General features: G+C 46.3%; 1 protein-coding gene across 1 annotated transcript; it reads left to right on the top strand.

Annotated features, from left to right (window-relative positions):
- Positions 1–1,677: 1,677 nt before the first annotated feature.
- Positions 1,678–10,233, top strand: C10H1orf210 (chromosome 10 C1orf210 homolog). Its single transcript, XM_075616056.1, has 5 exons — positions 1,678–1,832; positions 4,301–4,383; positions 4,974–5,454; positions 6,169–6,315; positions 9,670–10,233. Exons 2-5 carry the CDS (start codon positions 4,312–4,314, stop codon positions 9,990–9,992), a joined length of 1,023 nt encoding a protein of 340 aa, XP_075472171.1. The 5' UTR covers positions 1,678–1,832; positions 4,301–4,311; the 3' UTR covers positions 9,993–10,233.
- Positions 10,234–12,699: the final 2,466 nt, after the last annotated feature.

Genomic DNA, 12,699 nt, shown 5'->3' with positions numbered 1-12,699 from the left:
GTAAGGTAGTTAGTTTTATAGTTAGCAGCCCACTCACATACTTATCACACTTTATTTTTTAAAGTGATTTCTGCAGTGTTCATTTATTATCACTTATACTAGAATAGCGCTGCACACAAATACACTTTTTTTCCTAGTTATACTCTGCCGTATGTTCATTTTAACGGGGGAGTCAATCTTCCTAAATACTCTGTTCCCGCTAGCTGAAAGGATTGGCACATCGGACAATCTTTATATATGTGCGTGTGCGTCTGTGCGTGTGCGTCTGTGCGTGTGCGTGTGCGTGCGTGTCATTTTTTTTCTTTGATTCAAACAAATAAAATAGGAATCCGAAACATAAAACTTAAAGTTGGAGAGTGCGTGTTGTATTTGAACATTAGGAAGATATAAGTCACACATTTACAATCAGATGTAAGATGTACAATATAAATGTACTTTATAAACACTGTATGTTTCTTGGCAGAAAGACGTGCCGCAATCTTGATGTGGCGCAAGGCTTCCTGTATATAACCCCCGTGGCTGCAGAGCCTGACTTTGTGGCTGGGAAATTTCGACAGCAAAATAAAAAAGGTTTATAAAAGTATTAAAAAGGGCACAGATAGCCCGATGCGGGTGAAGTTCGATACTGTGCGATGTATCAGCCATTGTAAAGAAATTAAACCAAAACACCTTTACTGTGTTAAAACGAATGTCATTTTTAAGTCTGCAAAAACTATATCATGTGGTAAATTCAGCAGAGAATAATTAGTTACGTAAATAAACGAACCATTTAAAAATGTAATCAAAGAAGGGTGGGTCGGCGTGTTGGTCCCTTCTTCCATGTAGTAACAATGGAGGGAGAGGGAGTACGGGGTATGATACCTTTTTACTGGACCAACAGGTAGTTGATATGTTACAAGCTTTCCAACCTCTCAGGGGCAGGGTTACCCGATGAAGGACCCTGAGAGGTGGGAAAGCTTGTAACATATCGACTACTTGTTGGTCCAATAAAAGGAATCAGTCCCCCTACTCCCTCTCCCTCCCGTTATTTCAATGTAATGGGTTAGTTGAGGTGTGGTGTCCATGTGTTCTTCCAATTAAACTTTGCCGTTATTCTCTTCTATTTTGCGCAGCAATGGGTACAGGTATTTACTAGCATTAGGGAACCTCCAGTATGATGATGTATGTATATGTATATGATATATGTATATGTATATGATATATCAAATAAAAATATCAATTGTGAGCACATTCCCGACTGACAGGTCTGCATCCTTATCTTTCCCCATTATCTCTTTGTATACAAAGCTCCCACTGTAACCAGGGATTTGGGGTAATGACATGCAAATGAGCACTCACAGTGTGTCACCCTTTACTTCTTGTACATAATATAAATTATATTTAAATGAATTAATAATGACAAATATTTGCATGTGTTCTTATCAGTTGTACTGTGCTCCTCCCAGTGGTGAGAAAGAGAACTGCAGATAGCAGACAATCTGGCAAGGTAAGGGTGACTGGCAGAGCTAAATATTTGGGCAAGTTACTAACTCAGGTTGTTGGAAGATACTATACCTACACGTTGTGTATTACCACCATATTAAATTCCTGAGCCTGACAGCCCTGCCCTCCCCCTCCCCCTGTTATACTCCAGGCAGAGGAAGTTACATTTTAACCAGATCTCTCACCTTTGTACCTTTCCTTCTCCCAGACTCCACCCAGCCCGCCCAGAGAGAAAGTGCAGGGGAGAACAGAAAGGAGAGAGTGTGAGAAAGGCGGGTGTGTGAGAGGAAGGTGCACATCGGGGGAGGTATAGGACAGAGCGCCGTGTTATGCCTATGAAGACACGAGAGGTGAGTGCAAAGAGGAAGCAGTCTGTGTGTGCCCTGTGTGTATGGGGGGCAATCTCACTGTGCCCTGTGTGTATGGGGGGCAGTCTCACTGTGCCCTGTGTGTATGGGGGGCAATCTCACTGTGCCCTGTGTGTATGGGGGGCAGTCTCACTGTGCCCTGTGTGTATGGGGGGCAATCTCACTGTACCCTGTGTGTATGGGGGGCAGTCTCACTGTGCCCTGTGTGTATGGGGGGCAGTCTCACTCTCACTGTGCCCTGTGTGTATGGGGGGCAATCTCACTGTGCCCTGTGTGTATGGGGGGCAGTCTCACTGTGCCCTGTGTGTATGGGGGGCAGTCTCACTGGGCCCTGTGTGTATGGGGGGCAGTCTTACTGTGCCCTGTGTGTATGGGGGGCAATCTCACTGTGCCCTGTGTGTATGGGGGGCAATCTCACTGTGCCCTGTGTGTATGGGGGGCAATCTCACTGTGCCCTGTGTGTATGGGGGGCAGTCTCACTGTGCCTTGTGTGTATGGGGGGCAGTCTCACTGTGCCCTGTGTGTATGGGGGGCAGTCTCACTGTGCCCTGTGTGTATGGGGGGCAGTCTCACTGGGCCCTGTGTGTATGGGGGGCAGTCTCACTGGGCCCTGTGTGTATGGGGGGCAGTCTCACTGGGCCCTGTGTGTATGGGGGGCAGTCTCACTGGGCCCTGTGTGTATGGGGGGCAGTCTCACTGGGCCCTGTGTGTATGGGGGTGCAGTCTCACTGGGCCCTGTGTGTAGGGGGGGGGCAGTCTCACTGGGCCCTGTGTGTAGGGGGGGGGCAGTCTCACTGGGCCCTGTGTGTATGGGGGGCAGTCTCACTGGACCCTGTGTGTATGGGGGGCATTCTCACTGGGCCCTGTGTGTATGGGGGGCAGTTTCACTGGGCCCTGTGTGTATGGGGGGCATTCTCACTGGGCCCTGTGTGTATGGGGGGCAGTCTCACTGGGCCCTGTGTGTATGGGGGGCAGTCTCACTGGGCCCTGTGTGTATGGGGGACAGTCTCACTGGGCCCTGTGTGTATGGGGGACAGTCTCACTGGGCCCTGTGTGTATGGGGGACAGTCTCACTGGGCCCTGTGTGTATGGGGGACAGTCTCACTGGGCCCTGTATGTATGGGGGGCAGTCTCACTGGGCCCTGTGTGTATGGGGGTCAGTCTCACTGGGCCCTGTGTGTATGGGGGGCAGTCTCACTGGGCCCTGTGTGTATGGGGGGCAGTCTCACTGTGCCCTGTGTGTATGGGGTGCACTCTCACTGTGCCCTGTGTGTATGGGGGCAGTCTCACTGTGCCCTGTGTGTATGGGGGCACTCTCACTGTGCCCTGTGTGCATGGGGGCAATTTCACTGTGCCCTGTGTGAATGGGGGGCAGTCTCACTGGGCCCTGTGTGTATGGGGGCAGTCTCACTGGGCCCTGTGTGTATGGGGGGCAGTCTCACTGGGCCCTGTGTGTATGGGGGGCAGTCTCTCTGTGCCCTGTGTGTATGGGGGGCAGTCTCTCTGGGCCCTGTGTGTATGGGGGGCAATCTTACTGTGCCCTGTGTGTATGGGGGCAGTCTCACTGTGCCCTGTGTGTATGGGGGCAATGTCACTGTGCCTCAGCACTCATCACTCACCCACAGTACTCATCCCTCATCCACTCAGCACTCATCAGCACTCATCCACTCAGCACTCATCCACACAGCACTCATTCACTCATCACTCATCCATTCCGCTCTGCTGTATAAATCCCCACTTCAACCCATTCAGCAGTTTCCCAGCCTCCTTATACATTTGCTTCTTACCCTCCCATTGCGAAGCTGTCTTTTCTGCATCTCATGTATTATACATATGGTCCTGTACTTTTGGAATTGAATGGAAGGGGCATTGTGCCTAACAGAAGAGAGGGTCTGTGCTGCAGCAATTCCACAGACACAATAATCATGGAGGAACTATAGAAGTAGCTAGCAAAAAAAATAACAATTATGTTACTTTCTGTAAGGGACCAATAATATGATATAACATCACTATTTCTCCCAGATAAGAATGTCTTTAATACTCTGTCTGGAGCGGCCAACTCCAGTCCTCAAGGGCCACCAACAGGTCAGGTTTTAAGGATATCTCTGCTTCAGCACAGGTGGCTCAATCAGTGGCACAGTCGAAGACTGAACCACTGATTGAGCCGACTGTGCTGAAGAGCCACCTATGCTGTCTTCGGCTGAGCCACTGATTGAGCCACCTGTGCTGAAGCAGGGATATCCTTAGAACCTGACCTGTTGGTGGCCCTTTAGGACTGGAGTTGGTCACCCCTACTCTTTGTGGTCAGGATGAAAAAGGAAAAAGAATACTTAAAACCAATATCTTTTAACGTAGCAGTGCTGACCCCACATTGTGTAAGTGGGAGGTGATTATATTTTGATTGCACTTTTCATACAGTGGATGTCTCCCTTTTTTTTTTTGTTCTGCAGGTGAATTCTCCATGGGGCCGCTCCGTTATCTCATCCTGCTCTTCTCACCTCTCACTGCAAACCCCTGCAGCCTGCACTCACAGGTAGGACTGCACATCGGGGCGAGAATCTGCAGTACAAGCAGAAGGGGAAGGACGTTGACATGGGCTGTTTATAAAGACCGGGCTTATTGTTAGTAAACAATAAACTAAATGTTAAGGTCAGTGGGAGCCAGTTGCTGCATTAGCTGTCAGAGCTCATTAATATTCAAATGAATAACCATTAATTAATGCTAGAGACCGATGTTTAGTATCAGTTGTGGCCACTACATCATCATTTGTGTTAGCAATTAATGTTTAATGTGCAGGGTGCAGGACTTTTGGAAGTTTTTGGTGCACTTCTGTTAGTTATTAATACATTTCTGTATTTCTGCATGTCGTTTTCTACCCTTTCTTAAAGTTATTACCAAAGGTGCCGTAATATATTGATTACTGGGCATGTTGGAGGGGATCTAACGCCTAAGTGCATTATTGGATTACAGCTGTGTTCCCAGAGTAAATGCATACAACGTTACCATAAGTGTCCTACGTATGGGCAGCTGTAGGGTCCTTGTCGGGCTAATAGATACTCTCACTCACAGCCTGGTCCCTCGTTTATTTGCTGTATTGCCACCTCTGTCTTGGTTTCTCTACAGGGCAAAGCTGACTGCAGTGATGGAGGACTCCTTCACCTCCCCAATTCACTCCCTCGAGACATCCACTACCTAGATCTATCTAATAACTCCATCCAGCTCTCCCAACCTTTCCATGAAACATTTTCAGGGCTGCTTTTGCTCAACCTATCCCACAACCCACTGCATGTCCTCTCAGCTGGGACCTTCCAGAACATTCCCCAGCTCCAAACTTTGGATCTGAGCAGCTGCAGTATCTTCTGGTTGCACCTCAACGTCTTCCAAGGACTTGACAACCTTCAAACACTGATCCTAAGCAACAACAGCCTCAGCACAATCAATTTTGAGAACCTCCTAGCACTGACTCGATTGGATCTAAGGAAAACCTTACTAATCTCATCACAGACCTCCCAACAGCTCAAGAGAAGTGACCTGATCCATCGTCTGGTCAGAAGGTGGCCCTGTGACTGCTCCTCAGAGGGACTTCCTACGGTTGATCAACATGGTGAGAAGTAGCGTGAAGGAGGGAAAGTAAAAAAAAGGTTAGAAGTTAAAGGGGAAAAAGATGACAAAGAAGTGGAGAGCAAGATATAAGGTTAAGGGAAGATGAAGTCAGGAATCAGTGAAGCTTTATAAAGGGGGAGTGAAAGATCAGTGTAAAGATAAAGGCAGTTAAAGATGTACAATAGGAAGAAAAAAAGTGAAAGGAACAGACAGGGCAATAAAAAGCGAAGCGCAAGAGAAGGGTGCCGTGCATTAAATAGGAACACCATGATGTTTCTGAGGCATTACTGTGGTGTAGTGATCAAGTTCACATTATTGAGATGGTCAGACCAGCAATTGTAATTGAGGCATTTATTATTTCTTTGTTGTGTTCCTCTAAAGAAATCCAATGGGGAGAATTCCATTGGGGAGTAACCTCTGTCACAGTGTATTAAGTTTTCTGACATGTCAGTCCAGCTGGTCCTTCCTCATGAACAAACTGCCAACAAACATTTGACACTTAGTAAAATGTCATATTGTTTTTGTCTATTTTGGGTGGGCCCAATCAAGCAGAGTAAAGGTACATTTAAAAGAGGTATATTGGGATCAAAATTAGGTCAGAAGATCTATGTCACGAGAAAGAAAAGTAAAATTTCACTAAGATCATTAAAGAGAGCTAAGGTCAGGGGAGGGGGTCACCTAGACCAAGTGCCAAATGCCTGTTGTCTTCTCCCAGTGTCCGGCTTGTTCTGCTCGTGTCCCGCACAGCTGAAGGGGCAGGACGCTCCGATTCCCACCTCTGGAGATTCCAGGTCTGGCATCAACAAACGCTTTGCCCGTGATGTGACGGATAACCCCACCAATACCACAGCATACAATCTCAGTGAGTTGTGTCTCTCTTTGTGTTACATTGTTTCAAACACTTATATCAGCTATTATCACTGATAGTAAATATTGTATTTCCCGGACATTTTGATCTAAGACAGATGCACATTGTCGGTGTCCGTCTAGAGCAGGGGTCTCAAAATGAGTCCTCAAGGGTTACCAACAGACCGTCTTTTATCGATATCCCTGCTTCAGCACATGTGGCTCAATCAGTGGCTCAAAGACTGAGCCACCTGTGCTGAAGCAGGGATATCCATAAAACCTGGTCTGTTGGTAACCCTTGAGGACTCAGTTTGAGGCCCCTACTCTAGAGGATGGTGTAGGTGTGTTACAAGGTGAGCCATAAAAGTGCAATGAAATCATATTTAAAGAGGCAATCCCAGCGCTTGTTTTTCATTTGTTTTTATTTTATTTTGTTTACACAGGATTGAAGCAAGTATTGTAAGGCAGTACAAGCACAGAAACAGGGGCTCTATGCTTTAAAGAGGCAAGCCAAGTGCTTTTTTTTTTTTATATATACACAGGATTGAAGCAGGGGGTCTCCAAAGCTGAACCCTGTTAATTTCAGCTCCGGGGACCCCCTGATTCTGGAGATTTCATACCTCCCTAAGGGGTGCTGGTTGCTCGGTAGCAAGGTTCACATTATGGCTGCTTTTCATAGCTCCCGCGTCCTGCGGGCCAATAGGAAGCCGTGATGTCATCCGGTGCGGCTTCCTATTGGCCCACATGGTGCGGGGCTTTAAAAAGCAGAGAGAGAGACCGGCACCCCCTTCGGAGGTATCTCTGGAAGCAGGGTGGGGTCCCCATAGCTGAAAGTAATGGGGTTCAGCTCCGGAGACCCCCTGTTTCAATCCTGTGTATATAAAATAAAGCACTTGGCTTGCCTCTTTAAAGCATAGAGCCCCTGTTTCTGTGCTTGTACTGTCTTACAATACTTTCTGTCATTGCTGACCCACCTGGCAAACTAGGGGTTAATCATTGTGCTGCTGGAGGGACTAACATTACTGCAATGCTGTACAGGCTACTGTGCCAGCAAGGGGTTAAAGCAGAAATACCCGCACCTCCCCCCCCCAATAAAGTAATAGCACAACTTCATAGTTTATTCTGTGTTGATGTATATCATCTACCTTTTTATTTATTTTTTGTAATCCTAATTTATTGCTGCATTTTCACCTGCTTCCAATTTCCATGTTGCTGTGGCAACCTCTGTTGTCCCAATGAGTGTGAATAGCAGCGGCCATTTTAAACTCCCATGGAGACACATTTTCAGCAACTGGCACCTCCAGAATGCAACAACAGAATTGAAAAGGACACGACTGCTTCAAATTGCGGCAAAAAAAAACCCTCACAGAGGTGGAAAAGATAGGAGACACGCAGTAGTAGAGCAGATCGCTACGTTAAAAGGTTGGGCCACCACCTGCAGAAGTTAGTTGTGCTGTGGCGACATGTGACTGTTGTCATACATGTGCAAACATTGCGTATAAATATTACAAACCTGTTATATGAATAAATACTCCTCACACCGATAGATTTGGTCATGGGCCATAGAGTCCCCAAACCAGCCCGGGACATACAATTCTGATGGCAGAAACACTTTCCAGTCTCCACTTGTATTTTTATTCACTTGTACATTTACTGTAACAAACCTGCCAGGAATCACCTGTAATTTTTTTTTTTTTTTTTTTTTTTCAAGTCATACACACAATCTTCTTTTTGCTTTCGTATAAAGTCTTTTCTTATTTAATGCAGTCAGTGATGTGCACGTTTGGGCCACAAACAGGTCAGGTTTTTCCATTCTTTCTCATTCTTTTTTAGCGTACAAAAGATGCCACCTGGACAATTGCTTAGGTGTGCGTGACCTTGAGAACCTAGCCTGTTTGGGAAATTGTGTATCACTGCACTAAGTGAAGCACTTTCAGGTAGGGCCGCCCATAGCTTTTCCGGGGCCCAGGATCTCCTCCTGGGGACCCCCGTGAGCACCCCTGCCTTCGGGTGCTGTCCCTGACCGATATTTCCCCTGCTGCTTGAGCAATCATTTTAACAAACAGGCATTAACTGGATCAGTGTTGCCAAAATGACTGGGTTTATGGTAAAGAGGACAAAAACATGGACGAGGCCATCTTTGATATTACCCATAGAAACAACATGTGTTTTGTGAGTTTCATTATTTACTTTTCTAAGTACTGCAGCTGAAAATTCACCTCTTAAAAGAAGCATCTCGTTACATTTTCTCCACCTCTACAATGAGTTCCAGAGGACCTCTGACTGCACTTTGAATAATGCAATGTTACTCCTACTGTGTGTAAGCCTACCAACATACCACTTAGATTGTAAGCTCTTTGGGGAAGGGTCTCTGCCTTATGCGCTCATTTACCATTGCACTTATCCCCCAACGTTTGGCATTTATTTACCTTATATTGTAATTTTGTAAAGCGAAGGGGTACATTGTTGCCGCTATTGTATTGTATGTCTTTATTTATATAGTGCCATTAATGTACATAGCGCTTCACAGTAGTAATACATGTGGTAATCAAATAAATAACAGATAATATAAATAACAGATCATGGAAATAAGTGCTTCAGACATAAAAGTAAAATTAAGGAAGAGTCCCTGCTCTGAGGAGCTTACAGTCTAATTGGTAGGTAGGGAGAACGTACAGAGACAGTAGGAGGGAGTTCTGGTAAGTGCGTCTGCAGGGGGCCAAGCTTTATGTAACGTGTCCAGTATTATCCACAGTGCTATTCATATGCTTGTTTAAGCAAGTGTATCTTAAGGTGGGTCTTAAAGGTGGATAGAGAGGGTGCTAGTCGGATATTGAGGGGGAGGGCATTCCAGAGGTGCGGGGCAGTCAGTGAAAAAGGTTTAAGGCGGGAGAAGGCTTTAGATACAAAGGGGGTAGAAAGAAGACATCCTTGAGAAGAACGCAAGAGTCGGGATGGTGCAAAACGAGAAATTAGGGCTGATATGTAAGGTGGGGCAGAAGAGTGTAAAGCTTTAAAAGTGAGGAGGAGAATCTAGGGTGAGATGCGGGATTTGATCGGAAGCCAGGAGAGGGATTTCAGGAGGTGAGACGTGGAGACAGATTTAGGAAAGAGCAGAGCGATTCTGGCAGCAGCGTTTAGGATAGATTGTAGGGGAGGCAGGAAGGCCGGACAGCAGGAGGTTACAGTAATCAAGACGGGAGAGAATGAGGGCTATATAAATAAAATGTTTAAAAATGGTACCTCCAGCCAAAAATAAGTGCTCTTTTAATTATCTTAATTATGAAAGGTGTTGCCTCAAGAAGGGAGATCACTGCACATACTCAAAGGGAAGGGGATACTAAACCTCTTCCTGTATCTTTCTTTCTAGCTGGGTCTTCTTCACTGTCTACAGCTGGGTCCAATGGTAGGAGTTGGCCCTATCTGGTGGGATTCGTGTTGATCGCTATCTGTGTGTCCCTTCTCATTGCTGTGGCTGCCAAGTGCAATGTCTTCCACCGATACTTCCGCAGCTACCGTCACCGCCCCCTGCCGGAGAGCGACTGGATGAATCAATCCCAGTGTGAGCTGCCAGGGGAACCACTTCCCCCCATTGAAGATGAAGATGGGTTTATAGAGGATAATTATATCCAGCCAGAGGACAGGCGGGAGGAAGAGGAGGAGGAGGATCAGGGCAGCCTATATAATATCTGATGGACAATAAGACATATTCCACTAGTTCACTCCATTAGTGCTTGCTGTTTATCCCCTATGTGGGAGAATGAGAGGCATGGAAAGACATTATGTGATTATAGGAACCTTGGGCAATTACTGCCCTGTGAAAGAAGTAACATATTCTGCTATGGTGACATGTGACTTGTCATACATGTGCAAACATTGTGTATACATTTTACAAAACTGTTTGCCTCATATGAATAAATAATGATCCCACCTATAGATTTGGTCATGGGCCATAGAGTCCTCAAACCAGCATATATCTTACAATTTTGATGACATATACATCTTTCAACTGGCATATTGGTCCAATCCTGGGTATGAACTGTTACTGTTGGGCTTCCTGTTTGTTTTAGTCCTGCTTGTTTAAATGCAGCATCATACATACAAATCCCACGATTCTATACATGTCCAGCTTTGTCCTGTTTCCTTTTAAAGACATTATAGAGTTACTATGCTGATACTAAATTGCTTTTACTATCAAATTGCACCTAACGGTACAAAATAGAGCACACTGCTGTTTTAACAAGCCTAATACCCTGCTCGTTATTTATTAAGGCATTTTAATTGTTGTGCTGCTCTTAAAATCTGAATAAAGCACCTCATTTCTTGTTAATTTGCAGACAATTAGACCCTGGTGCAGAGGGACACAGAGCAAACAATTGCTTTAGGGAACACGCCAGCAAAATGTTAAGTACCATGCACATCTTTTGGAATCAGTACCACTTTTTTATGTTAGAAATGGACTTCCAATGTGCTAATGCAGGGGTGCTCAACTCCAGTCCTCAAGGGCCACCAACAGGTCAGGTTTTAAGGACATCCCTGCTTTCGCACAGGTGGCTCAATCAGTGGCTCAGTCATCGACTGACCCACCTATGCTGAAGCAGGGATATCCTTAAAACCTGACCTGTGGGGGCGTGGCCAGGACTCTTAGCTGAACAGACGCAGGTCTGCTCGGCTCCACAGTAAAGGGGGCAATTTGGGCTCAAAACACCCCAACAACCCGCAGTCTCGGCAGATCAGGGAGAAGACCAACACCCCGACTGGTGAGCTCCCCGGTGCCTGAACCGCAGCTCATTAGCCCACAGGAGAGGCAGCATTTACCAAGATCCCCCAAAGCTCCCAAAATGGCTGCCAATCGCGAGGGGCAGACCTGATCCGGCACAGGCAGTACAGCCCTCAACCGGAGGAAAGACAGATGGGGACGAGTGCAGACGCGCTTCGGGGCAGCTGCAGGTGAGCGAGGGGTGTGAGCGGGAGGCGGAGCCACGCAGGCCGAGACAGCTGCTGGCAACACAGACTCGGAGACCGGGAATGCCCGATACTGAAGAGGGGGTGAGGGAGCGCCGCTATCGGAGGATCAACGCTTTGGTGCAAGGGGGGGGGGGGGCTCCTGGCGGTGTGCTATCGACCGGCATAGAGGCCCACAAAGTGAGGAGCAGCCATCTTGCCCCGTCACGGGAGAGTGCGGGGCTGTCTCTCGGTTGGGGTTTCAGACCAAGGGATGTGGTGCTGAGATTCCACTACTTTAAAACAAAGGAAGCTTTCACCTCGGCGACTAGAGGCTCCAGAAAACCTGACCTGTTGGTGGCCCTTGAGGTCCGGAGTTGGCCACGCCCTTCTCTAGGCTTTATCTGAGAGGTGCCAAAGCAGATTGGGAGAAGAGGATGCACATACATATAAATAGAAAATAGCTCATCATTCAAAATGCTGTGACGCTGCTTTCCTGCGCTGGAGAAGCTTGCAGCCATATTCATTCTTCTCTCCCAGCGAGAGGCTGCACTGCATGTTTATTAAGGACCAAAGGCAAAAAGCACAATTGAAGAAAAACAACAAATTTACCCGTCAACCATAAAACTCTTTATTAAAATATCATTCTGAAAGTACCTATTAATTATATATTAGCCTCTCATTGAATAATCATCTATGTATAAAATATATATATTTTCTGAAGTACCTTGTTCTAGTACCTGAATATTAACATCTCAAACGCTGAAGGGTCATGAAGTACATGTTTTTTGCCGTGCATTTTAATCTCTGACAAATCAAGGTTTATATATTTTTATTTTCTGGGCAGAAGTGGGTTCTCTGATGGTTGAGAAGTGGCAAATCATTCCATGTGGCTGAGTTGCAACATTTAGGCTTCCCTGGTGTATGAATCCATTACTACCATGCCCTGTTTTTCTATTGCAAAGCATGGACCTAAACCAGTGTTTTTCAACAGGTGTTATGAACCCCTGGGTTCCACGGGCATCCCTAAAGGGTTCTCTGCAATTGTAGGGTAATTTTAAAATTGTACCAAATATAGGAGAATTTACAATGCATCTGATCTCAGTTGCTCTATTAGAGAGGGTTGGGGTTCCTTACAATGCATCTGATCTCAGACTCACTATTAGAGAGGGTTGGGGTTCCTTACAATGCATCTGATCTCAAACATGCTATTAGAGAGGGTTGGGGTTCCTTACAATGCATCTGTTCTCAGACACGCTATTAGAGAGGGTTGGGGTTCCTTACAATGCATCTGATCTCAAACACGCTATTAGAGAGGGTTGGGGTTCCTTACAATGCATCTGATCTCAGACTCACTATTAGAGAGGGTTGGGGTTCCTTACAATGCATCTGATCTCAGACACACTATTAGAGAGGGTTGGGGTTCCTTACAGTGCATCTGATCTCAGACACACTA

Source organism: Ascaphus truei, chromosome 10 (assembly GCF_040206685.1).
Source record: "Ascaphus truei isolate aAscTru1 chromosome 10, aAscTru1.hap1, whole genome shotgun sequence".
NCBI classification, from domain to species: Eukaryota; Metazoa; Chordata; class Amphibia; order Anura; family Ascaphidae; genus Ascaphus; species Ascaphus truei.
This window is presented reverse-complemented; position numbering and strand designations above follow the sequence as displayed.

Excerpts from the sequence above, each read along its gene's own strand:
- C10H1orf210 (XM_075616056.1), top strand. The coding sequence starts at position 4,312 with ATGGGGCCGCTCCGTTATCTCATCCTGCTCTTCTCACCTCTCACTGCA. Across the intron at positions 4,384-4,973 it reads CCTGCAGCCTGCACTCACAG|GGCAAAGCTGACTGCAGTGA; the intron begins GTAGGACTGCAC and ends GTTTCTCTACAG. Across the intron at positions 6,316-9,669 it reads TACCACAGCATACAATCTCA|CTGGGTCTTCTTCACTGTCT; the intron begins GTGAGTTGTGTC and ends CTTTCTTTCTAG.